Source organism: Pipistrellus hanaki (genome assembly GCF_964339955.1).
Source record: "Pipistrellus hanaki genome assembly, chromosome: 2".
Classification (NCBI taxonomy): domain Eukaryota; kingdom Metazoa; phylum Chordata; class Mammalia; order Chiroptera; family Vespertilionidae; genus Pipistrellus; species Pipistrellus hanaki.
The window spans coordinates 174053191-174079682 of NC_140504.1; the positions used below are offsets into that span (position 1 = coordinate 174053191).

Here is a 26492-nt window from a genome sequence, read left to right on the forward strand (position 1 = left end):
GAACAAACATCTTCAGTTCAGGGCCTCCCTGGCTCCTCCACACTCTCTGAACAGTCCCCCACTGATCCCCTGAGGTCTGGCCTCTGGGAGCCAGGCTGACTGCTGACCTTAGGGTTGGTCTGGGCACAAAACTGAACCATCTCCCCAGACCCTGGAGGCCCCATCTCCTCCATGGGCCACTTTCCTGATCTTCCACTGCACTCCCCATCGCCAAGCCTAAATGCCCTCACCCACGCCCGGCATGCTGCTGGCAAGGCGTCTGGGGTGTGCAGGGCTGGATTACGATGGCTCTGAGAGCCACACAGCAGCGTGTGACACTGAAAACATTTGTATCATGTTGTACGCTGAGCACTCAACCCAGACCAGTACCGAGCACATGACAGACATGTGAATAAATACACTGCAGTCACGTGACAAACACTGAAACCCGGGGCCTTTCCCACCCAGGAAGAGAGTGACCCCAGGACCTTAGGTCCTGACCTTTCTACTTGCAAACTCCCAACTCTGTCGAAAGAAAAGCACCACAGTCATTTGAGATGAGTTCACATAGAATATATTTCACTCTTTAAAAATAAACCTTTCAGCATAGCTAACATCTGTACAAACTACAAAAATAAACATCTTCATATAAATAATTTATGTGGTAGGAGGTAGGCAGGGATACAGAGAGCCTACCCAGGAGTCACCGGCAGTGGGGGCCGGAGGGCCCCTCAGGCTGGTCTGCTGGGGGCCGCAGGGTGGGGTGCTGGTTTTACTCCTGCCCGGACAGAGGGACAGGCACACGGGACCCAGAGTGGAGGCTGCTCCCAGCCCTGAGGGTGCTGGTTCTGTTCAGACATCAGGGAGGGCTGTGACGGCGGAGTCGGGGAGGGGGCGGGCGGCGGCGGCAACAGCAGGCTCTCCGGGAGCCCGCCCCGCACTCAGGAACCACCCACTGCTTTCCAGTGACTTCACTTGGCCCAGTCAGCGGCCGTTCACTCTGTGGCCGCACATGGTCCCCTGGAGGGGAGGGTGCTGGAGCCGCCGGCAGCCGGTGTGGCGGCCGGGGGCCAGGGAGGGTCATCAGAGCCGGGGTGGATGTAGGCGCCAGGCAGAGGGGGCGGGTGCAGGGCCACGGTCATGGAGGTAGTCACTCTGGCGAAGCTCTGGGGCAGCGTGGGCGACAGCTCCCACCTCAGCCCTCCTGCTCGGGGGGCGGGGCGGTTCCGGGCCTGGGGGCTCTCCTTGTACAGCTGGACCACCTGGGGGGAGACCAGCCCAGTGAGCCCAGGGCCGAGCCTCCACCCTCAGCACCTGCCCGGGGCAGCGCCATGGCTGCCGGGCAGCGGGGGCCCTTGCTGGCCTCCAGCAGGACAGGACACCTGCCGAGGGACAGATGGCACGGCCTGGGACAAACCGTGCGCCCTGCTCTGGACCCTGACGGCTCAGCGGGTTCTATAAAGAGACGAGGGGGCGGGCCACGGTGTCTGGCAAAGGGGGAGGCTGCCACCTCCAGTTGGTAGCGCCTCATGGGGAGGATCCTTGAGGGTTGAGCCCGGACTCTTTGTCCGCGGAGGGCATTCTGTCCTGCTCTGTCCCTTCCCTTGCCCGTCCCACTCCGTCCCCCGGGCTAGGAGCAGGGGGAGGGCACGGTCACCTCGGGTGGGGGGCCCAGGATGGACAGCAGCACAGGCAGCAGCACCAGCCCGTGGAGGAGGCCCAGGAGCGTGAGCACCGTGAGCACCACGAAGAAGTACCTGGTGGGGGGAGGTCAGCGTGGGCAGGCCCCGAGGTCAGCACGGCGGGCCCCGCCTCCCTGCCCGAGCGCCCCTTACGCTCTACCTTACGATGAAGTCGAAGTTGGAACCGGCAAGCATGAGCAGACCCAGCAACGTGGAGACGGCCCCGTCGGTCACGGGGGCAAACGTGTGCTCCAGGGCCCGGGCGGCCCGCAGGTTCCGGCTGCCCTGGGTGGCCAGGAAGCCCTGGGGGAGAAGCCGTCCTGGAGCTGGTCCTCAGCCACGCAGGGCCGGCTCTCCTGGTGCCAACGCCTGCCATCTGTCCCTGGGGTCGCCCATGCCCTGACCCCCAGCAGCCGGGCGGGCCCTGACCCCCAGCAGCCGGGCGGGCCGAGCTCCTGGGAACTGTCCAGGCAGTGTGCACCAGTCCATTTAGGCAACACTCTATAGATGTGTCTGGTGAGACACAGAGCAATGCCCACAATAGGTTGGCACACTACAGCCTGTCCCCTATTCTTGTAAATAAAGTTTTGTTTAAACGCAGCCACACCCATTCACTTCCGCAGTGTCTGTTTCGGCTCTCGTGCTCCAATGGCCGAGATGCAGGAGAGACGACAGGACTCGCCAAGCCTAAAACACGAACCACGTGGGCCTTCTCAGAAGCAGCCGGCCTCCCTGCCTGGGCGGCGGGCACCACAGCGCTGCCATTTCTCAGGGCGGCATTCCTGTTCTTTGCCCTTCTCCGCTTGCTGCCTTCTGTCCCCCCCACCCCCCGGGGTATAGTTCTTACGATGAGAATAATAACAGGGCTATTGTGAGTGGAAAGAGAAGGGAGCCGTCTGTGCTGGTGCCTCCAGCCGGGCGAGGCCCCTCGGCGTCCCGCTCCTCCTCTGTGGGAGCTCGAAGCTCTGCCAGGCAGGTGCCGGCCTCAGCTCTCCTGCCTCTGCCTTGGCAGGCGCCCTCCTGACCCGCTCTGCCATCTGCTCCACCCGGGTCTCCGACCCCCTTCGCAGTAAGGCCGCCCCAAAGCGGCACCGGGTCCCCTTTTCTCTCCTTCCGCTCTGCTCAGGGCTTTGTCCCTCCTGTCGACTGAAATGGCTGCTTGTTTATTTATTTGCTTACTTGTTGACCACTAACCTCCGGAACACAAGCTCCTTGAAGGCAAAGCCTGCCTGTACTGTATCGTACCCCAATTCCTAAATGGTCCCAGCACACAGCAGGTGCTTGGTAGGTCCTCACTGAGTCCTGAGTCAGCCGGCCCGCGCCTCCCCCAGGGCCATGCTCACCAGAGCCACGTGGACCGTGAACTCCACACCGATGCCCACGGAGGCCACGAGGATCACCACGGGGATGGCGCTCAGCTTGATGCCCAGGAAGCCCATGATGCCGAAGAGCTCCACGGTCATCACCGCCAGGACCAGCACCTGGGGGGGGGGCGGCTCACCCGGGGCTCCGGGAGGAGGGCGATGGACGGGCAGGAGAGGGCGGGACCCGGGTCCCTCCAGCCCCAGCCCCACAGACTCACGATGAGGCCGGCGGCCCAGGGGTTGAGCAGCAGCAGGGCACAGACGAGGAAGGTGCACGCCAGCAGGATGCAGACGGCCAGCAGGAAGCAGCGGCGCAGGCCCAGGTACTGCTCCCAGAAGAGGAAGGGGGAGCCGCTGGGGTAGGCGCGCACCCCGGCCCGGCCCGCCTCGGCGCACGCGGCCCGGGCCCCCTCGATCGCCTCCACGAAGTCCTCCGTCTTCTGGAGGCCGCGCAGCAGGAAGGGGAACTGGGCGAACTCCAGGGGCTGGGCCGGCGGGACTGGAGGGGGGGGCGGAGGAGGCGGCCAGTGAGCACGGAGCAGCGGGCAGGGCCTCCGGGTAGGGCCTGCCGAGGCTTTCCTGCCCCCCCCCCCCCCCCCCCCCCCCGTCCCCCCCTTCCTGGTCCCCCGCCCGCCCCCGCCCGGACTCACTGCGCAGGTTCTCCCCGGTGGTGTCGTACTTGTCGTGCAGCCACTCGGGGGGCGGGGGGTAGAAGTTGGCCTGCGAGGCGGCCAGGCCCAGGGGGTCGCTGCTCACCCACACGGTCAGCCCCACGTAGAAGAGCTCGGGCGGGATCAGCCCCTCCTCGTCCACCAGCCTCCTGGCGCCCAGCTGCGGAGGAGGGAGGGCTGACGGCCGGCCGGCCGTGGGGCCGGGCCCCGCCCCCGGAGCCCCCGCCCGCCCCCCACCTGGCTGAAGTCCAGAGGCTCCCGGGCGTCCCCCGTCTGGACCAGCAGCTTGTAGGCCAGCGCCCCGTCCTCGGAGCCGTTGCGGTACGAGTGGCGGGTGATGCGGCCAGAAGCCCAGTCCTGGTCAAACGCAGCCTGGATGCCTGCGGGGAGCGGGGAGGGTGCCGTCAGCCCGCGGCCCGGGAGCTCTGCCCGCAGCGGCCGCCCGCGGCCCCCCTTTACCCCGCGGCCCCCCCCTTCACTCCGCGGCCCCCCCCCCCCGCCTCACCCCGCAGCCCCCCCGCCTCACCCCGCGGCCCCCCCTCACCCTGCACCCCCCTCACCCTGCAGCCCCCCCGCCTCACTCTGCACCCCCCTCACCCTGCAGCCCCCCGCCTCACCCCGCGCCCCCCCCCCCTCGCCTCACCCTGCAGCCCCCCTCACCCTGCACCCCCCCTCACCCCGCGGCCCCCCCCTCACCCCGCAGCCCCCCCTCACCCTGCAGCCCCCTCACCCCACGGCCCCCCCCTCACCCCGCAGCCCCCCCTCACCTTGCAGCCCCCCCTCACCCCGCGGCCCCCCTCACCCCGCGGCCCCCCCTCACCCTGCAGCCAGTCTCGGTAATAGTGCAGCCAGGTGCGCGGCGCCTGGGCGGCGGGCGGGGGCAGCACGGCCTTGAGGGAGCTGAAGCGCTGGTGCAGACCAAAGAGGGCGCGTTGGGAGTGGGCGTAGTCGAAGCCTCCCTGGGTCACCAGGGCCACCTCGTACAGGGAGAAGTACCTGAGCTGGGTGCTCAGGAAGGCGTGCTCCCTGGTGCCCCGGGGCACCACGTCGGTCAGGGCCAGCCCGTCCTGCACCAGGGTCGCTCCGTACAGGCTCAGGCCCAGGAGAGCCCCAAAGAGGACCAGCACCGCGGCCTGTGGGAAACGGCAGCTCCGGTGAGGCCCAGGGGCGCCCCAGCCGGCAGACGGCGGGCGAGGCCCCTGCCCGAGACCCCCACGGGCCTGCCCCGCCCGCCCGCTCCTCTGGGCCTGGACTCGTACCTTGGCGCGTGACTGGAGCAGCAAGGGTGCAAACCGATGGCGGGCAAAATGGGCAAGAGTCCAGCGGGCACAGGGCAGGGACCTGTAGGCCGCCTTCTGCCCTGTCCCCTCCTGCTGGCCCAGGAGGTCCCGCGTGGACCCTCCCGGGCTGAACAGCTCAGCGCTCAGCGGGTCGGAAGGCGCAGGCACCAGGTGGGCTTGGGGAGGCAGGCTGGTGACCACGTGCTGGCTGCCGGCCTCACAGTGGGCGAAGGCGTGGACGGTGGCGGTCAGGTGGGCAATGCCCACTGGTACCATCCTGTCCGCCAGCTCCTGGGGCAGAATCTGGATCACCCGCGCGGAGCAGGGGCTGGAAGGCAGGGAGACGGGAAATGCCGGTGAGGGGACAGGAGGGGGTGCCACGGGAGGACGGCCCGGTGGGGTGCAGGGGCGGCACCTCGAGAAGCAGCAGAGCACATCGAGGCGCTGGCAGTGGCGCCGGTGCAGGTCCAGGCTGAGGACGGCCGGGAAGACCAGCATCACGGCGGCAAAGTTGCATCCGACCACGACGGCCGCCTGGGGGTGGACGGGGAGGGTGCGGGGGCTGGATGAAGCACGCCCGCCCGTGCCCACCTCATGTCCGCTGTGCCCACCCGCGCCCGCCCTGCGCCCGCCCCTCGCCCCCCGCGCCGGCCCTCCCTGAGCCTCACCTGCAGGGAGAAGGCCCGCAGCGCGGGGATGGGCACCAGGGCGGCCATGAAGAAGGCCACCATGTTGTTGATGGAGGTGAGGGCGACGCTGGGGCCCGCGCGGAGCAGACACTCGCCCATGCGCTCCTGCGGGGACAGGGGGTGGGGGGCTGAGTCTCCAGGGTGCAGGGAGGGGAGGCGTGGGATGCGGATGGCAGAGGAGGGACAATGACCACACAGCCGCCAACAGTTACTGGGACCACGGGCGGCCACACGCCCTGTGCCGAGCACCGGACCTGAATGACCTCACCGGTCCCCACATCAGCCTTTAGGGTCCAAGCACGTTTACTGCATCCACTGACAGAGGAGGGAACTGAGGCGGAGAGGTCAACCCCAGCCCGAGGCCCCCCAGACCGAGAGGCCGCACCCGACGGACACGCCCGGGCGGCGGAGGGCGCACCTGGAGCGGGGTGCCGGGCGGGGCCTCCGCGAAGGCGTGTGCCAGCAGGAATATGTCGTCCACGCCGATGCCCAGCGCCAGGAAGGGCAGCACCTGGGGGGGCACAGGGCGGGCAGCTGGGGGAGCCGAGGGGCTGGAGCGGGGGGCGCCCACGCCCGCCCGGCACCCCGCGGTACCTGGGTGGTGGCGGCGTTGAAGGCGATGCCCAGCAGGGCGCAGAGCCCGAGGCCGGAGGCCACGGCCAGGGCCACCAGCAGCACCCCGGCGAGGCCCACGGCGCCCTGCGACTGGGCACAGTCCCACCGCAGCATGGTCACGCAGGCGTAGGCCAGCTGCGGGAGGGAGAGAGGGCGTGGTGGACGGGGGTCCCGGGGCGGGCGCGGGGGAGCGGGCGAGGGCCGGAGGGGGACCCACCATGAGCAGGTAGCCTCCCACCACGCGGGCGGCGCTGACTTCGGAGAAGGCGTGCAGGATGTCGTCCAGGGTGGTGGAGGAGAAGGCGTGGATCTGCTGGGACGCGTTCTCGGGCAGCGCCTCCTGGGCCAGCTGGAGGGAGACGGGGAGGGCGGGCGTGAGGGGCGGCGGGGGCGCGGCCCCCGGGCACCGCCCGGCCGGCCCCTCGCTGACCTGCACGAAGCGCCGCTGCCAGGCCTGCAGCACGGTGCCCGCCTGCTCCTCGCTCCAGCCGATGTCGTGCGTCTGGTAGTCGCCCCGGAAGTGCTCGTACAGCTGGCGGGGGCTCATCAGCAGGAAGGTGCTCTGCAGGGCCTCGGCCCTGGGGAGGGGCGGGGGTCCGGTCAGCGCCGGCCTGGATGCCAGGGGGCCGTGCAGGGGCTCTTGACCGAGCTGCCTGGAACCGGAGTGTGAACTCCCGGCCTTGCCAGGTCCCGGGGGCCCTACCTCAGCAGCTGTCCTTGGGGGCCCCTGGCCGTGCCTCCCAGCAGCAGCTCCTCCTGCCAGTGCATGAACTTGTGGGAGAACCCGTGGCAGCCGCCGCTCAGCTCCTGGGCCACACGGGGAGCCTGGGGGGCAGAGGAGGGGCGGTGCTCGGGGCCCTGGCTGTGGACAGCCGTGCCCCCGCCTGGGCCCTTCGGGAGCCGGGAGCTCTGGAGGCCTGAAGGGCAGGTAACTCTCCTGAGCTTCCGGCCTGGGCTCCGGGAAAGGCTGGTGTCCTGCGGGGGCGAGGCGAGGCCGCAGGGCGGAGCAGGGGCCCGGGGCTGGGCTGCCCGCAGGGGCGGGCGTGACGGGTGGTTGTGGGGAAAGGCCCCTCTTCCCGGGGCCACAGGGCACTCAGGAGGCAGGAACGACCTCCGTGCCCAGCTACTTCCTGTTCCCTGTGCCAGTCTGTCTGGTAAAGCCCCGCCTTCCTGGCCTGGGGAGGGACAGAATTCCCGTGCCCTGGAGGCTCCTGGGGGAACGGCCTGAGGACGGAACACGAGGCGGCCAGCAGGGCGCGGACAGGGTGACAACACCCAGGAAGCGGCGGGCGGAGCACAGGGCACAGATGCTCTCTCCCGCCCGGGGGCAGAGGAGGGAGACGGCCGACCTGCCGGCACCCACCTGCCTGCTGAGGTGGTTGGGAGCACTGGGCGGGCAGTGGGGGTCGTCAGGGTCCAGACAGGGCCGCCCCACGTAGGCCTGGCCCACCTGGGCCTTGGCCAGCAGCTCCCGGAAGCCCTCGAGGGAGGCGAAGGGGCCCAGCTCCTCCAGCAGCTGCTCGGGGTCCAGGTTGGTCCATTGGATGTCGGGGCGGCCGCTGAGGGGAGAGCCCGTGGCTGGTGAGAATCGGGGGTCAATTCCCACCCTCCCAACGACGGGGGACCCTGCTGTACCCCCCCCCCTCCGCACGGAGGGAACGCAGGCTCAGCCTCCAGCGCCCCCGGCCGCACCAGTGGCCGTGGATGGAGGGAGGGGCGAGGACGGGCATCAGGAGGGAGGGGCGAGGACGGGCATCAGGAGGGAGGGGCGAGGACGGGCATCAGGAGGGAGGGCCGAGGACGGGCATCAGGAGGGAGGGGCGAGGACGGGCATCAGGAGGGAGGGCCGAGGACGGGCATCAGGAGGGAGGGGCGAGGACGGGCATCAGGAGGGAGGGGCGAGGACGGACATCAGGAGGGAGGGGCGAGGACAGGCATCAGGAGGGAGGAGGTGAGGATGGACATCAGGAGGGAGGGGCGAGGACGGGCATCAGGAGGGAGGAGGTGAGGATGGACATCAGGAGGGAGGGGCGAGGACGGACATCAGGAGGACATCAGGAGGGAGGGGCGAGGACGGGCATCAGGAGGGAGGGGCGAGGACGGGCATCAGGAGGGAGGGGCGAGGACGGGCATCAGGAGGGAGGGGCGAGGACGGGCATCAGGAGGGAGGGCCGAGGACGGGCATCAGGAGGGAGGGGCGAGGACGGGCATCAGGAGGGAGGGCCGAGGACGGGCATCAGGAGGGAGGGGCGAGGACGGGCATCAGGAGGGAGGGGCGAGGACGGACATCAGGAGGGAGGGGCGAGGACAGGCATCAGGAGGGAGGAGGTGAGGATGGACATCAGGAGGGAGGGGCGAGGACGGGCATCAGGAGGGAGGAGGTGAGGATGGACATCAGGAGGGAGGGGCGAGGACGGACATCAGGAGGACATCAGGAGGGAGGGGCGAGGACGGGCATCAGGAGGGAGGGGCGAGGACGGGCATCAGGAGGGAGGGGCGAGGACGGACATCAGGAGGGAGGGGCGAGGACGGACATCAGGAGGGAGGGGCGAGGACGGACATCAGGACAGACGGGAAAGGCTCAGAAAAGCCCGCGCAGCCTCTCCCCAAGCCGTGGACCCTCAGGTCTAATCTATGACCCTACGGCCCTGCTCCCAACAGGTCTCCTTTTTGCCCAAGCAACAGCTTAGTGGACGCCCAGCTAGCTCTCCCTGACAGCCTCTTTTCTGGATCTTTCAAAAAAATCCTGGCTCAGGTCCGACAGACCTTCGTGTTCTGTCCTGTCTAAATAAGGCAGATCTGCCTTTGCTTCAGGCGAGGAGACGGGGGTGTGGAGACGGGGGCGTGGAGAGAGCTGGACAGCTGTGCTCTGCCCTGGCGGGGCGGTCCCTGGGCCCTGGGTAAGGCTTTGTGTCTTTACTCCCACCCCCGTTTCCGGCCCAGGGTGGGGCGGGCGGCGATGCGGCACTCACGGCAGGTAGGCAGAGCCCCCTTGGAGCTTGGCTCCCTCCCAGAAGCAGTCGAGGGGGGTGAGGATCACGCACGGGAACAGCTTCTCAATCATCTGCCGGGGACACCAGGCCACGTGAGTCCCGTCTGCGCTCCGTGACCTGGGTGTGGCCCCTCTCCACCCCCCTCCCGCCTCGGCCCGGCCCCTCTCCACCCCCCCTCCCGCCTCGGCCCGGCCCCTCTCCACCCCCCTCCCGCCTCGGCCCGGCCCCGCCCCTCCGTCAGGACAGGCTCTGCCCCCCGCCCAGCGGCTCAGGACACTCACCCGCTCGATCATCCCGTTCTCAATGAGGGGAACCCCTGACTTGTAGCAGATTTTGTTCAGATCCCAGGACCTGCAGCAGCGGGGGCCCAGGAAGGGTCACGGAGGGGTGCCCGCCCCCGCCTGCCCCCCTCGCCCAGCGGCTCGGCCGGACTCACTTCCCGTGGAGGGACACCTGCACTTTGCTGGCGGCCAGGGCGGCCTGGAGGTGCAGGCGCAGCGCCTCGGGCGTGAGCACGTCCTCCCCGTCGCGGCGCGGGGTCTGGATCAGCATCTGGGAGGTGTAGGCGGCCTCCTCGCCCAGCTTCTCCTTGGTGTACTGCAGCTCCCGGCTCACCCGGCTGCCCGCTGCGGCGGGAGGGGGGAGCGGGGTCAGACCGGGCGGTGGGCCGGCCACGGCGCCTCCCAGCACAGGTGCGAGAAGCCCCTCCCGCCTCTCCCCGACGGCCTCCCCGACGGCCTCCCCGCCGCCCCCCTCCTCCTCCTCCTCCTCCCCCCCGACGGCCTCCCCGCCGCCCCCCTCCTCCTCCTCCTCCTCCCCCCGACGGCCTCCCCGCCGCCCCCCTCCTCCTCCTCCTCCCTCCCCCCCGACGGCCACCCTCCCGCCCCTCCTCCTCCTCCTCCTCCTCCCCGACGGCCTCCCTGCCCCTTCCTCCTCCTCCTCCTCCTCCCCGACGGCCACCCTCCCGCCCCTCCTCCTCCTCCTCCTCCTCCTCCCCGACGGCCACCCTGCCCCTTCCTCCTCCTCCTCCTCCTCCTCCTCCTCCCCGACGGCCACCCTCCCGCCCCTCCTCCTCCTCCTCCTCCTCCTCCTCCTCCTCCTCCCCGACGGCCACCCTCCCGCCCCTCCTCCTCCTCCTCCTCCTCCTCCCCGACGGCCACCCTGCCCCTTCCTCCTCCTCCTCCTCCTCCTCCTCCTCCCCGACGGCCACCCTCCCGCCCCTCCTCCTCCTCCTCCTCCTCCTCCTCCTCCTCCTCCCCGACGGCCACCCTCCCGCCCCTCCTCCTCCTCCTCCTCCTCCTCCCCGACGGCCTCCCTGCCGCCCCCCTCCTCCTCCTCCTCCCCGACGGCCTCCCTGCCCCTTCCTCCTCCTCCTCCTCCTCCCCGACGGCCACCCTGCCGCCGCCCCCCTCCTCCCCCCCCCCCCAGCCACCCTGCCGCCCCCCTCCTCCTCCCCGACGGCCTCCCTGACGCCCAGGCTCAGAGTCGGGTCCCACAGGGAAGCCAGAGCCTCGGCTGTGTGGCCTGTGGAAGCCTCGGGGGCCTAAGCACTGAGCCGGAGCCGATTGGCTAGGCTTGGGGCAAACTACTAAACAATGAGAGGCCAGTACGGCGGGGCCAGGGCTGGGTCTGGGGCACCGAGCGGAGGCAGCCTCGCTCCGCTCCGCTCTGAGCTGGTGGGGAGAGAGGGACAGGGCGGGGGCTGGGGGGGCCTCCAGGAGCAGGGCTGGGCTCCTCGCGCAGGCGGCCGGCAGTGACACAGCCACGCGTTCTGCCAAGAGGCCCCGGGGGGCGGCCCCGCAGGGTGATGTGCAGGGTGAAGCCGCACACACTGCGTCCCGCACTCAGGAGGCCCCTGGGCTCCGCTCCTGTCCCGGCAGCGGTGCCAGCACAGGGGCCGCGGGGAAGGGAGGGCTCCGGGCCCTCTCACCGGGTCCCTGTCCGGACAGCAGGGGGCCCAGTGCGGGCGCCTCAGCCTCCACGCCCCTCCCGCCCGGCCTGTGCCGGCCATGGAGTCAGGCTCGGTCACTGGGGCTTGGGGAGGTGAGGACGCTGGGAGGGGACATGACCTGACTGGTTTGGAGGAGGGCGGGGGCAGTGCCACCCACCCTGAGGCTTGGGGCCCTTGGTCTGGTCTTAGACCCAGTTCTGCCTCTACCTGTCTGGAGGCCCCCTCCTGTCTGGGCCCCTTCCTGTCTGGAGGCCCCCTCCTGTCTGGGGACCCCTCCTGTCTGGGGCCCTTCCTGTCTGGGGGACCCCTCCTGTCTGGGGGCCCTTCCTGCCTGGGGCCCCTTCCTGTCTGGGGCCCCTTCCTGTCTGGGGCCCTTCCTGTCTGGGGGACCCCTCCTGTCTGGGGGCCCTTCCTGTCTGGGGGACCCCTCCTGTCTGGGGCCCTTCCTGTCTGGGGCCCCTCCTGTCGGTCATTGCCACCCCTGGGCCCACATGCACTGTCATCATGCTCCCCAACTCTTTTTCAAACCCACATAATCTTCTCACTCACGAGAGCCCCAAACTCTTGATTTCCCCCCAAAACAGATCTGCCTATATACTTACATCCCCCACTCAAATCCCATTTCTGCCCTCCCTTCATGAACCCAGTTTCACACAGCCACCCTGCCCCATTCCACCTACTCTTTTTTTTGAGAGAGGAAGGGAGAGAAAGGGAGGAAGAAAGAGATGGGGGATAGGGGAGGGAGGGAAGGCGGGAGAAAGGGAGGGGGAGAGAGATTGGTTACCTCCCATATGAGCCCAGACCAGGGATATGTACCTTCAACCCGGGTATGGGACAACGCTCTAACCACTGAGCAACCTGGCCAGGGCATCCACCTACTCTCCCGGCCCCCTGCCCCCCCCCCCCCTCGACTCCCCACTCCTCTCCTAGGCTGTACTACAGTGCGTATGTCACCAAGCTCAGGCCAGAGCTGCCACGAGGAAGGATGGGAGGGGAGGACAGGGATCACCATAGTGAGTGCATGTACTGAGGGAAAGGCAGAAGAAAGAAACCCAGAGAGAACTAATAAGAAAGCAGGAGAAGAAACACTGACAATTTCAAATACGACATTGAAGAGAATAAAGAATCCTGAGAAATGAGGAGAGAAAAGATAAATCCTGGCCGACAGTGACGACGAGACATGGGGACAGATGACCTGGGTTGTCTTATATGAGCATGAAGCAGGCGCGGTGCGGGGAGAGCACGCAGGCTCTGTGCAGACCAGGCTCTGGGCCTTGGCTCTGACACTTAGTCTGTGCTTGGGGCAAAGCACTTAGTCTCTGACCCTCAATTTCCTCATCTGTACAATGGACACCATGCCTACCTTGGTAGAATTACAATAAATGCAGGCTCACTGCCCTAGCCAGCTTGGCTCAGTGGAAAGGGCGTCAGACTGTGGCCTGAAGGGACCCAGGGTCGATTCCGGCCAAGGGCATATGCCTGGGTTGCGGGCACATCCCCAGTGGGGAGTGTGCAGGAGGCAGCCGATCAATGATTCTCTCTCATCATTGATGTTTCTCTCTCTCTCTCTTTCTCCCTTCCTGTCTGAAATCAATAAATATATTAAAAAAAATAAATGAAGGCACAGTCCTTACAAAATTGCCCAGCATATAGTAGGCACAGATACAAAGTTATTATGAAATTGTTGCTGGGAGAGAAATGATGTGACAGAAAAATGAGAAAGAACTGGAGGAAAAAAAATGACTGTAAGCAAGAGGGGAGGAAACAGAATGGGAGGAGACATCAAAATCAACAGTGGCACCCAGCCGGTTCGGCTCAGTGACTAGAAAGATCCCAGATTTGAATCCAATCAGGGGCGGGTTCCTCAGTTTTGATTTGATCCCCAGCCCTGGTCCGGGCCCTTGTGGGAGACAACCAATCGATGTGTCTCTCTCACATCAATGCTTCTTTCGGTCTCTTCCTCTCCTTTTTACTTTCTCTAAAAATCATTGAAAAAATAACCTTGAGAGGATTAATAACAACAAAAATCAATATTTGTTAAAAACTTTCATGCCTACAAAAGGGAGAATATAATTAGTCAGCCAGCATGAGCATGGAAAAAGAGCCCACCTTATAGCTAATCCTATAAATGCAAATTAAAAAGAGCAATACATTACTATCTATCAAATTAGCAAAAATAAAGTGTTGACAGCACCCATTGCTAAGAGTGATAGAAACATCAATGATTATAAGAAACTAAGATGGCGGCATAGGGTGGACACCCGAATGCAGCCTACCACGACAAATTTGAATTTAGAACTGGAAAATGGGAAACTTGAAGCGCCAGGCGGCTGGCTGAGAGGAGGCTCTACCATCTGGGAAGGAGAGAGAAGGCACACTGAACCTCAGGAACTGTGAAGGTGCGGAGAACTGTGTGCGCGAAAAGGCGGCCGCAGACTTCGCTTCTGGCTTGCTTGCGGAGTGTGGAGAGGGCGGACAGCTAATGCGCGGCTGGCTTTCTTGTTCGGGAGGAAAACAGAACCACCCTATTGCTCTGATAGACGGCCCCAGACAGGGAGAGGCCAGACTGTCAGGCAGTGGGCAGAGATCTCTCGGAGGTGTGTGAAGCCAGCGGCCATTACTGCGGGACTCAGAAACCAGACCCTTGTAGGGAGGGGCTGAATAAAGCTTGTCTGCACCACCCAAGACTCCGCCCCATCCTAGCGGAGCACAGAAGCCCTTCCAGTGGCTGGCTTTCTCGTTCGCCGCGAATAGGACTCTCCTAAGGAGGGACAGACAGGAATCAAGCTTGTCTGCACCTATACCAAAGAAGTACGAGCGCCTGCAACTAATCTTGTGGGATTCACCAAAGCTTGGCTGTGCCACCCCGAGACTCTGCCCCATCCAAGCGGAATACAGAAACCCTCCTAGCGGAGACACTTCTGATCCTCATAGCCAATTGGCTTGGAGATCAACGCTTCCCAGTGATACCAACAACAAGCAAGGCTTAACAACAAGACTGCACAAACAGCCCACAAAGGGCTACACCAAGACTGTCCACCTCAGGTAACTGGGAGGCTGACCCACTGAACCATATAGGACACCTTAGCACACAAAGCCACCTTACCAACTCAGGGAAGCTGTGAAAATGCCGAGACAAGGAAACAGAGCACAAACAAAAGAAATGGAGGACAAGAAGCGACTGGATATAGAGTTCAAAACCACGCTTATAAGGTTTTTCAAGAATTTCCGAGAAAAGGCTGATAAAATAAACGAGACCTATGAGGATATGAAAAGGGATCAACTAGAAATAAAGAATACATTGTCTGAAATAAAAAATATTATGCAGAGTCCTAAAAACAGAATGGAAGATCGCAAGAATCAAGTCAAAGATTTAGAATACAAAGAACCAGAGGACACTCCTCTGCAGAAGCAAGAAGATAAGAGAATCCAGAAAGTTGAAGATAGTGTAAGAAACCTCTGGGACAATTTCAAACGAACCAACATCAGAATTATGGGGGTCCCAGAAGAAGAGAAAGAGCAAGATATCAAAAGAATACTGGAAGAAATAGTGACAGAAAACTTCCCCCACCTGGGGAAAGAAAGAGACTTACAAGTCCAGGAAGCGCACAGAACCCCAAACAAAAGGGATCCAAAGAGGACCACACCAAGACACATCATAATTAAAATTCCAAGAGCAAAAGACAAAGAGAATATTAAAAGCAGCAAGAGCAAAGCAGGTAGTTACCTATAAAGGAGCACCCATACGATTGTCAGCTGATTTCTCAACAGAAATCATGCAGGCCAGACGGGAATGGCAAGAAATATTCAAGGTGATGAATAGCAAGAACCTACAGCCAAAAATACTCTACCCAGCAAAGTTATCACTCAGAATCGAAGGCCAGATAAAGAGCTTCACTAATAAAAAAAAAAAAAAGCTAAAGGAGTTCATCACCGCCAAACCAGAATTATATGAATTCCTAAAAGGGGTTCTTTAGGAAGAGGAAGAAAATATAGATAAAAATTATGATCAACAAATACATAACTATCAACAAGTGAAACTAAAAGCCAAGGGAATTAAAAAATCTGATGAACAATAATAACTGTTGAATATAATAGAATCAGAGGTATGGAAGTGAAGTGGCCTGACGATTCTCGGGGAAAAGGGGAGTGGGGGGTGCAGGAAGAGACTGAACAAAAGCTGTGCACCTATGGATGAGGACAATGGGGGATGGGGAAAGGGCAGAGGGTGGGGTGGGAACCTGGTGGAGGGGAGCAATGGAGGGGGAAAATAATGAGGAACATTTGTAATAATATGAACAATAAAGATTTATTAAAAAAAAAAAAGAAGCATCAATGATTAGAGAGAATCATTGCTCGACTGCCTCCTGCATGCTCCCCACTGAGGATTGAGTTCCCAACCTGGGCATGTGCCTTGACAGGGAATCGAACTGTAAGCTCCTGGTTCATAGGCTGACGCTCAACCACTGAGCTATGCTGGCTGGGTGATTTAAAAAAAAGAGTTAGATGTGGAGGGCCTAGGGAGTGTGCTAAGAAGCTTGGCCTTGATTCTGGAGCCTCCCCTAGGCCACAGGAAGTGATGGAAGGACTCTTAAAGGGGACTGACTTGGCAAGATTTAGATGCACCACAGGAGGGCAGTGTGGAGGCAGATTTGAAGGGGAGGGGGCAAGAGCAGCCACCTCTCTAACAGACCTTGCTTTCCTTGGCCATCCCCTGAGGCTCCTTCCCAGCCTGGGGTGAAATCTGACTAGTCTAAGAAGCGAATCACAGCAATCCCATTGCCCTCCCCAGTGAAGAATTTCGGCCTCGGGTCTGCACATTTGTGACCATAGGGGAAGTCAGCTGGAGGCTTCTGGTTCTGAAGCAACCAGGACAAGGAGATGGCAAGTCTGAGGATGAAAGCCCAGCACGCTGAAGCAGGCAGGGGAGAAAGGTACTTAGACCCGAGGTTGCTGAATTAACCAGTCTGGAACTTCTCTGCTGTCTGCTGCCAGACTTCCTGCTGCAGGGGAGGATAAACCCATCTTCTCCCTCCCTTCCGCCCTCCTTTCCTTCCTCTTTCATGTGGCTGAAAGCATTCCAAACGATACAATCAGAAATGTCCTGCCAGAGAGCGAGAAAGGCTTCAACCAGCACATGCCAACGGCCATTTGGGTATTTGTAACATCATTCACAGTCCATAGGCTTAAACATTAGCCTGCGTTACTTGGTCAAACATTTAGTTAACTCACCCTTACTGCCTCAGCAGGTCCAGACCAAATGGTTCCTTGGGCCTTATGTGGGTCTGTAGGCTGGACGTTCTCCCTACCCCTGAACTAGAGCAATGGCCACGAAGGTGGGAAGGAGGGTCTATAGTGAGAGAAGGTAAGAAGGAAGAGTTTGCTGCTTTAGCAACCAATGAGTTGAGTCAGGAGAACCGAGGCTGAACTTTAAGGTTTTAGAAAGAAAATCTAACTATTTCAGTGGATAGTGGTTCTACCAACTGCTGATGCGTAGCCATCCCTGGCCTTCTTGATAGAATGGCCATATATTTATTTTCAGGGCCAGCTCCAATTTTTTAAAATATATTTTATTGATTTTTTACGAAGAGGAAGAGAGAGGTTTAGAGAGTTAGAAACATCAATGAGAGAGAATCATCGATCAGCTGCCTCTTGCACACCCCCTGCTGGGGATGTACCCGCAAGCAACCAAGGTACATGCCCTTGACCGGAATCGAACCCTGGACCTTTCAGTCCCCAGGCCGACGCTCTATCCACTGAGCCAAACCGGTTTTGGCGACGGCTCCAATTTAAAACCACCTCGATCACTGTTTCTGTACGTACCAGTTGGGCTATATGTTATGATTTTTATTTTAATGATCTATTTCTGAGACCTTTAGTTTTATTTCTAAATTCATCAGAAAGGACACGTCACATTCCAACTCTCACCAAGGCAAAGCTGGGGCTGGAGGAGACCCTGAACTCTGGCCTAGAGCGCGGAGAGCCAATGTCTAACTTCTTTCTTTGCTTTCTGTGTCAGCAAAATGGAAAGGATTGGAATATCCTTCTGATCCTCACCTAGGTGAGCTCCTCATTGCCTAGGGCATTGCTGGGAGAAGCCTCACTCAGAAGTAGAGAGAAGCCGAAACAGGTTTGGCTCAGTGGATAGAGCGTCCGCCTGCGGACTCAAGGGTCCCGGGTTCGATTCTGGTCAAGGGCATGTACCTTGGTTGTGGGCACATCCCCGGTGGGGGGGGTGCAAGAGGCAGCTGATCGATTTCTCTCTCATCGATGTTTCTGACTTTCTATCCCTCTCCCTTCCTCTCTGTAAAAAATCAATAATAAAAAAAAGAAGTAGAGAGAAAAGATCTGGTCAAGATCACTGCTTTGACCTCACCCCCAGCCCAAGCCAGTACAGGACAGAACGGAATTCTAAATAAAAGAAAGCGTGCTAGGAATTGGGTACCGCCCTCTTACATCACTCTCCCAGCAACCGGAGCAAAAATCTGGTGGGATCTAGCCTGTCCTGAGCTGGGGTGTAGGGGAAAGAATGAAGAAACGTTTAGGTTGAAGCAGTGTTGAGATGGGGGAGATTTGGGGAATGGAGAAGGAGGGGGGGGGGGGGGGGAGAGACACAGTCCTCCATTGTGGCAGGAAATCCAAGAGTAATTTGGGACCACCCAGGCAGCAGTGGTGTGGGTGGGGATATGTGTCAGTGCGTGTATGCACATGTGTGTCCTGGGGCCGGGGGCAGGCAGGCACAGATAAACATTGCCCTCAGCCCCGGGGCTGGCCTTGAGTGTGTATGTGTGAGAGTCTGCAGAGGGCTGGGTAGGGTGGGGATGGGGTGTGGGAGCCAGGCGGGCAGGCAGGCAGGCAGGCTCTAAGAAACATCTGCTCTGGATCCTAGAGCTTGCCAGCATTTGAAGTAACTCGAGAGTGTGAGACTCTAACCTAGGCCCTGCCCTTGGGTGTGGGCCAGGGCTGGGGGAGGTTTGGGAAACCTACAAATGTAAATTTTTAGGCAAGAACAGGAGGGCGTTTGACTCTGGTAAAGGGCTGCCGAGTGAAGCCAGGCACCGGGAAAAGAGAAATTATTACTAAGAAATAATTTTAATCTAATACTTCCATGAGGAAGTGAGCATTTGGTCCCCAGGAAGTGCAGATTGACTAAATGGTTGCAGGGAGCCTGGGGCTGGGACCTCTCCCTGGAGCCCAGTCAGGTGATTTATTCAGCCTCCCCACCCTCCAGTCCTAAATGTTGGTCTCCAGATCAGATGGGATCTCTCCCTGCCTCCTCTCATACAACACAATCATAGTCTGCATTGCATTATGTTGTTTATTATATTCCAGTACATGTTTTACTTTCTTTGCTACTAAAATATGGGTCTTTTTATTTTTATTTTATTTTTAAAAATATATATTTTATTGATTTTTTTTACAGAGAGGAAGGGAGAGGGATAGAGAATTAGAAACATTGATGAGAGAGAAACATCGATCCACTGCCTCCTGCCCACTCCCTATTGGGGATGTGCCCGCAACCAAGGTACATGCCCTTAACCGGAATCGAACCTGGGACCTTTCAGTCCACAGGCCGAAGCTCTATCCACTGAGCCAAACCAGTTAGGGCATATGGGTCATTTTTAAAAAGTGTCTTTGCAAATCCTGCCATGCAGTTAAAAAATACACATAAAAGGTGGGCAATGAATGCTAAACACAGGCTCCTATTCACAGATGACTATTCTATAGACCTCGTCACAGACCCCATCAGGCGTTCATTACGGTGTGAGCGGGAGCAGGGCTCCCAGATGCCGAGGTGCCTGTGGGCAGGTGTCCCCTCCAGACTCAGAGCCATGTCCACTAGAACTCAGTACCGGCTCCTACTCTGTTCATTTTTATTTTCATTTTCAAACTGATTTCAGAGACGAAGGGAGAGGGAGAGATAGAAACATCCATGATGACAATCATTGATCCGCTGCCTCCTGCATGCCTCCTACTGGGGACCGATCCAGCAACCTGGGCATGTGCCCTGAAGGGAACGGAACCATGCATGACCTCCTGGTTCCCAGGTCAAGGCTCAACCAAGGAGCCACCTGGGCCAGGCCTCACTCTGTCCTTGTCTTGGGCTCACCATACCCCGGCAGCTCAGTGTCTACAACTCACCTTCCACCCAGAGCCGTTCGAGGTCCGTCTCAATGGTGGCCCCTCGGAGACCCAGTGCCAGGGCCCCGAAGGCCAGCAGTCCCAGGAAGAGCACTTTGCCACAGTGTCTCTGGATCCTGCAGCCGAGCGAGAAGAGCAGGCCCTGGAAGTAAGCACGCAGCCAGAGCGGAGCCTTCAGGCTCCCAGCTAGGACCTGGGGCGGAAAGAGAAGGGTCGGTCGGCATTGCTGCAACAAAGCACGGGATCCTCCCATTTTCTCCCTCGGGACGCCCTCCGCCAAGCCCTAGCCTCTTGGTTTCTGGATGCAGGACAAGGTGGACCTACACAGCCACAGGGCCAAACAGGGAATGAGACTGAACTCCACTTCCTGTTCTCCTACCCAGTACACACCTGAGGATGGCAGAGACCTCTTTTCTGAGAGAAGGATACATATATGCACACCTGTTCTCAGGTGGAAAGAGGTGAAGCCACAGACACTCACTGGCCGACCACACACACACACACACACACACACACACACACACACCCCTTTCCCAGCAGGCAGTAACACAGGCACTCAGAGACGATCTCCCACCTCGCATTGACCTGAGGGACAGACCCGGGGTCCCGATCTCCTTCTCCGGCTCCCCCTGCACTCACCTGGGGCGCTGCGGGTGCGGCTGGGGGCGTGTAGTCCGGAGGCAGCTCCCCGAGGGGCGGCTGCCGAGCCATGCTGGCGGGAGTGGGGGGGCTGGGCGCCCCCAGCCCGCGTTATCTGGGAGCCCCCATAGGCTGGTTGGCCCCCTGTACCGCGGGGCCGCGTTGGGGTTCAGCGGGACCGCTCGGGAGGGTCGGGGGCGGGCGCGCCGCGGGGGCAGTGACCCGGGCCGCGGCCGGAGTGAGTCCCGCGGAGCCGGCAGCCCTCGGCGCTCGCGCGGCTCGAGCTGGGACCGCAGTGCCGGGCGAGCGTCTGTAGCCCCAGAAAAAGGGCGAGGGCAGGGGCGACGCTCTCCCATTGGCTGCGGGGCCCGCAAATTACCCAGATCCGCGCGGCCCGGATCTGCTGCTAGGCAACGGCGCCGCGGGGGGTAGAGCGGGAGACCACCCAGGCAGGGCCACCCTCGCCTCGCCTCGCCTCGCCTGGCCTCGCCTCGCCTCTCCGCCCGGGCCCTCGGGGAGGAGGGGGGAGGAGATCCTGAGAGTGAGGCGCCGGCCAAGTAAAGTCGGGAGAGGCCGATGCTGAGAAAGGCTATCTGCTGGCCGACCAGCCAGGACCAAACCCTCCTTTCCGCTCTTCTCCGCCTCCAGCCCTGCCCCATTCAGTCCTCTCTTTGCACTGAGGCCAGACAGCTCTCTGAAAAGCTAACCTGCTAACTCCAAAACACAAAGCCCACTTGGAGCACAGCGCTCAGCATGACCTAACTAAAGCCATGTCTCCTCCCATAGTTTATTTTTTTTTAATTAAATATATTTTATGGATTTTTTACAGAGAGGAAGGGAAAGGGATGGAGAGTTAGAAACATCAATGAGAGAGAAACATCGACCAGCTGCCTCCTGCACACCTCCTACTGGGCATGTGCTTGCTACCAATGTACATGCCCTTGACCAGAATGGAACCTGGGACTTTTCAGTCCGCAGGTGAGGCCTCCCATAGTTTCTTCACAGCCATCCAGCGTTTCTTCCAGCCCTGCAGAGCCACGTGTAATTTCCTAAAAGCACCGCGTTAGGCCCTGCGTTGCTGCCTTTGTACATGTCCTGGCAGACAACCTTCAGAACTGAACATGCACCAATCACCTCCCTTTGAAGCCGTCCTTGATTCCCACCTCCCTCCGACAGTTTTACTTCCCCCTTTGCACTCCTTACAGCACTCTACTTACGTTATTTGTGATAATTTATGTACTTGAAAGCCTGCCTCCCTCACAAGACGATAAGTAGGTGCTCAATAATTGTTGAGTGAGTCACTGAGAATTGCAGAAATCAGGGTGGAAAGGCCTGGTCACAGGGAATAGTCCCTTTATTAAACTTTCGTCAACTATCCTGAGTGTGCTGTTCCTGCCAGGTTCCTGACTCGATTAACCATGAGTGCAGAGGAGGGTAAAATCAAGATTCGAAAGTAAAGTTTGGGAAAAAGAATCTCCAATGAAGTAATTACTCGAACACAATTACTACCATCTCTGGCCAATTTCTTGGTCGGTACTTCTAGACTAATCATGACATCATAAATATATTTCATCTTACTACATAGTCTTTGTATCAACCATTTGGAGACTGTCCTCAGGACAGATTCCCAGAAGTGGGGGTGTTGGGTCTTGTTACAGATTGCCAAATTGCTTTTTGAAAACTTGTGTCAATTACCATCAGCTCCAGAGCCGGGGGAAGGGAATCTCGGCTGAGGGGTTGAACAGCTAACAGGTTTGCGGCTTCCACTGGTCCATTCAGGTAGCAAAATGCCTGTGGGACATTTTGATGCTCTTGGCCAAGTAGTAACTACACATTAAAAGCAGCCTATGTTCCTAGCACTTACTTCCTCCCTGTCATGGAGCAGTGAGTGGGTCCTGTCCTGGATAAAAATAACATCCCCTGAGCAATTCTCTGGAGATGGAAACAGCCTCTGAACGAGGCTGAGTGGGCCTCTGCATTGTTCATGGGCTACAGCCAGAGATGGGTATGGCTGGGCGTCCTCAGGACTTGCAAGTGGACAGAATTTGCTGTAAGTAGCTCTTGAGACCTCCTTCCTTCTAATCAGACTCTGCAAGACATAAGGTCCCTGGAGGAACAGATTTGTAATTGCTCGGGCCGTGGGGCTCTGCTTCCACAGCAGGCCACCATTGCTAACAGCTGTGGCAAAGTCCAGATCCTTGTGAGGAAACGTTGGGCCTTATCATTCAATTCAAAGACCAGAGTGGGAGAAATCGGTTTGCAGTCAGAGCCTAGAGCTCTCTGGCTACTCCAGGCTCCAAAATGACTTTCTTCTCCCCAAATGATTGATTTCCTGAGTGCAGCAGAGCTCAGCCAGGGCCAACGAGAGCACAGGCCCCAGGGAACAGGAGGGGAAGTGGAAGTGCATCTCTTCTCTCTAAAAGCAGCCCACGTCACTGTGGAACAGCCTGGTTCAGTGTCACTTCTACTGGACCTAAGCATGTATTTGGGCACTAGAGACTTGACAGGCACAATTGACCTAAAGCTACCAACTGGGAAGGGGCATAAATTCCCAGGCTTGGTTTTCTAAACGTAATGGGTGTCAGTAAAGGAAGGGATTTTGCAAACTAAAGAAGCTGTGCAGCCAAAACCGGTTTGGCTCAGTGGATAGAGTGTCAGCCTGCGGACTGAAGGGCCCTGGATTCGATTCCCATCAAGGGCATGTACCTTGGTTGTGGGCATGTCCCCAGTGGGGGGTGTGCAGGAGGCAGCTGATTGATGTTTCTAACTCTTTATCCCTCTCTCTTCCTCTCCGTAAAAAATCAGTAAAATATTTTTTAAAAAGTTGTGCAAAGAATGACAAGAAAAGAGCAATCTAATTAAATTCATTAATACCAAGGAATAAATCTAATCACTGATTGAGACAAACATACCTTAGGGTTTCTTGTGTATCCTTTGCTAAACTCTGGGGTTGCAGAGTACCTACTTTTTAGATGTCCATAGCTTAAGGGGGAGCACAGAGGCCACAGGGAAACCACTGTGAGCTGGAATCCTCAGAGAGGTTTCCAGAAGTGAGGAATTGGATTGGAGAAGTGGGAGGATGACTGAATCTAAAGGAAGGGATGATTCAAGGGCTGAATCTTCAACTTACTGGCTGTGAGATACTGGGTAAATCACATAATCTTTGACATTGACATAGGATTAAATGAGGTAATATATATGACCCGGAAAAGTGAGGTCTCTCTCTCACACACACACATACTTACACACGTTGAGTGAAGTGTGGCTTCAGGGTAGGGTCTATGTGGGCGAAGCCAGGTCAGGCCTCTTTCCTTGCCCCCCCCCCCCTTCCTCCCCTGCAAGCTTCTCACTCACTCTGCTGTGGGCTGGCTTCTGTTATTTGGGCCAGGCAGTCAATGACCTTGAGACGTGGAGGGGCCCTGACAATCCCTACTGACACCCATTGCGTTTAGAGGCCAAGCCTGGGAATTTAGGCCCCTTCCCAGTTGGTAGCTTTAGGTCAATTGTGCCTGTCAAGTCTCTAGTGCCAGAGGCTGCAACCGGAGATCACAAAATGCCTTTCACCTTGAGGGTGGCGAAGGAGAGAGGTAAGAATGCAAGTAGAATCTGCCCATGTGTCCATGGCAGAAGAACCCATGATGCAATCCTTCCGGGTGGTGGCAGCGGCTCAGGTCAGGGACAGGCTATCCTGGCCTCCAGGAGAATGTGCTCTCCTGCCCAGCCTTCCCTCCCTGTCAGCTCCCTCATGGCTGAGCTTTCTGGACCTTCTGTCTGGGTGGCCCTTCCCACACTCCTCTCCCCCTTCCTCAAACACATTTAACTATTTAGAATGCAGCATACAAAGGCCTGGCTTATGTACCTCCTAAGGGGTAGGGATGGCTATGAATAAAAAAAGTATCCTCTGCAAATTCTCCGTAAATAGAAACAGCTTATAAACTAGGCTGTGTAGGCCCCTGGATTGCTCTTGGGACTCTAGGTAGAGACACTCTCCCCGCTACCCCTCCTCCCTCTCCCCCTGTGGATGGGATTGCAATAGGAAGAATAATGTGGGGGCCAAAGCTGGTTTGGCTCAGTGGATAGAGCGTCGGATTGCAGACTGAAAGGTCCCAGGTTCGATTTCGGTCAGGGGCATGTACCTTGGTTGCAAGCACATCCCAGTGGGGAGTGTGCAGGAGGCAGCTAATTGATGTTTCTAACTCTCTCTCCCTTCCTGTCTGTGAAAAATCAATAAAATATAAAAAAAAAAAGAATAATGTGGGGAAGGTCTGGGAAGTTTAGCCTTGGTCTTGGAGGGCAACCTAGGCAGCAATTCCCTTTTAGGCTCGGGAGCTCTTGCCAGCAGGTGAGGGGACAGTGGAGGAGAAATCCCTGGAGCGGTAGCCATCCACCACATTTTGTCTGACTGGCAGGGTCCCAGAACCCTGTCCCTCCACCCTCCCCAGAGTCCTCTGATGTGGCACACAAGGCCCCTTCCTTCCAGTTCCCTCACGGGGCATCGCTGGGCGCGGCAGGGCAGATCCTGTCGACTCTTCCTGCCCGGCTCCCCTGGCTTCTGTCCCACGGAGAGGTGGCTGGCCCGTGGACGTTCGGGTGCGCACTGTATTTCAGACACACTCAAACCCTCTGTAGCTGCTGCCAAAAAGAAACAAAAGCCGTCCCTGTCTTCTGGCAGACAAATAGAGCAAAGCGAAGAGGAAGGAAAGCATCTCGGCCCGGCCAGTCCTGGGTTCCAGACAATAGCAGCAGTGTCCCGGGCCGGGGGCTGCTCCTACCTGGGACTCAGACTCCGCACGGCCTTCCCCGGGGGAGCCCTGGCCTGGCCTGTTTCCTGGAGTGGGGGCTGCTCATGTGCTCCAGGGAAGGCCGAGGAGAGGTTTTCCTCCTGTCGGGGCTTCCAAGGGCTCGTGGGGAAGATCAGGAAGAGATATGGGAAGGCTCTGGGACAGTTTAATCAATCCCTCCTCCTTCTCCATCCAACCCTCCCTCCAAACCTACCCAGTTCCATCCCTTTCTGTGGTCAAGGAGCAGTCTTCTGGCCTCTCGGACCACCCAGACCTCAAGGGTCAGAAGGCTCTGAGGTGAAAAGACCTGCGAAAGGGCCCTAAAAAGTTACCTAGTCCAGCCCTGGACAGTGTTGCTCAGTGATCAGAGCACGGGCCCATGCATTGAAGGGTCTCGGGTTTGCTTCCCAGTCAAGGGTGTTCAAGGGTCAGGGAATGTGAGGGAGGCAACTAATTGATGTGTCTCTCTCACATTGATGTTTCTCTCTCTCTCTGTATCCCCCTCTCCCTCCTCCCCTTCCTTCTACCTTCTCTAAAAATCAATATGACAAATATCCTCAGATGAGGATTAACAACAACAAAATATTACCCAGTCCAACCTTCCCGGTTTGCAGACGGGGAAATTCAGGGACAGAAGAGAGGCAGTGATCTGGCCAAAGCCAAACAGCATCACAAGAGGGCAGATCGTCCTCCATCCGGGCTAGCACTGCCTCCAGCATCACCTGGGCCCCACAGATTTAATTTCAGTGCCAAAGGGGACCACCTCTGCTGCAGTTAATTCAGCCTCTGCTGCTGGACCATTTCAGCACACTTCCGGGAAACTTGTCCAACCTGAAAGTGGGATGAATGCGAAGCTCCAGAGCTCCTGAGAAGGCTGGTGGAGGTGGAGATCCCCCAGGAAGGAATGCTCTTTTACTCAGCCTCTCACAAGTTCAAGGAGAACAACGCGAAGATTCAGGCAAGATTACTCAAATTAACTTGAGACTTAAGATTTTTGAAGCAGGGTAGAAACCAGTATGTTTATAATTACTGCCACCCACAGCGAGCACATCAAGAGAAACCTTTCCTTTGTTAATTCCAGGAGGTGAAACCTCACCCCAGGAGCCACTTTTATCTTCCACCAAACTCCTGCAGGTTGTAAAAGCAGTCCGGGAGCGGCAAGGGCTGAGTGAGTTTGGGAGTGGGGTGGTGAAGGGAAGGTGGCTAGGCCTCCAGAAATCGCATTTCTCAATTATCTGAAGCAGGAGCGCTTGTATAATTAGGATATAGGGGAGTGCACCTGGAGAAAAGTCAGAGATTTTCAAACCATGATAAGTTTCCTGGCTCTTCCCCAGCAGGTTGAAGTCCTCATTAAGGGGAGGTGGAAAGGGGTCTGGCTCTCAGACCATGGCTTTCTTTTATCGCTTTTGCTGCCACTAAAACCCGTGGGGTTTTATTGATGGCCAGGCACGGGCTGCCTTCTGCTTGCTTTCAGGGTCTCCAAGGGACAATAGTTGAGCCGGAGAAATTGGCTACAGGCTGGGAGGGCAGGGAGGAAAGGCAGGGGTTAGAGCACATGTGTCAAACACACGGCCTGCGGGCCAAATCCAGCCCGCCAGGCCTTGCAATGTGGCCCGCACCGCGCTGTCATCACTGCACTCCGCTGTCAGTTTATGACATTGTCAGTTTATGACTGTTCAGTAAACCATTCGGCCCGTCATTTAGGC

At 59.1% G+C, this 26492-nt stretch overlaps 2 protein-coding genes across 6 annotated transcripts in view; one reads left to right on the forward strand and one right to left on the reverse strand.

Moving 5' to 3' along the window:
* The window catches only part of UROD (uroporphyrinogen decarboxylase), a 158429-nt gene that overhangs the window by 23001 nt on the left and 108936 nt on the right, over positions 1–26492 (forward strand). The window lies entirely within an intron of this gene.
* PTCH2 (patched 2) lies at positions 538–26330 on the reverse strand. Of its 5 annotated transcripts, none has more exons than XM_084874487.1 (22): positions 24409–26330; positions 19367–19559; positions 9710–9899; positions 9555–9624; positions 9253–9344; positions 7644–7839; positions 6984–7105; positions 6711–6858; positions 6498–6629; positions 6260–6415; positions 6084–6176; positions 5645–5770; positions 5392–5510; positions 4956–5304; positions 4517–4829; positions 3934–4076; positions 3676–3856; positions 3244–3524; positions 3005–3142; positions 1822–1964; positions 1637–1736; positions 538–1241 (listed from the first exon to the last, which is right to left on the reverse strand). In XM_084874487.1, the coding sequence occupies exons 1-22, from the start codon at positions 24499–24501 to the stop codon at positions 975–977; spliced, it is 3645 nt and encodes a 1214-aa protein (XP_084730613.1). In that variant the 5' UTR covers positions 24502–26330; the 3' UTR covers positions 538–974. The 5 variants fall into 5 exon arrangements, with proteins under 5 accessions (XP_084730613.1, XP_084730614.1, XP_084730612.1 ...); XM_084874488.1 differs by having other exon boundaries at positions 20006–26330; XM_084874486.1 differs by having other exon boundaries at positions 6711–6891; positions 24409–24717.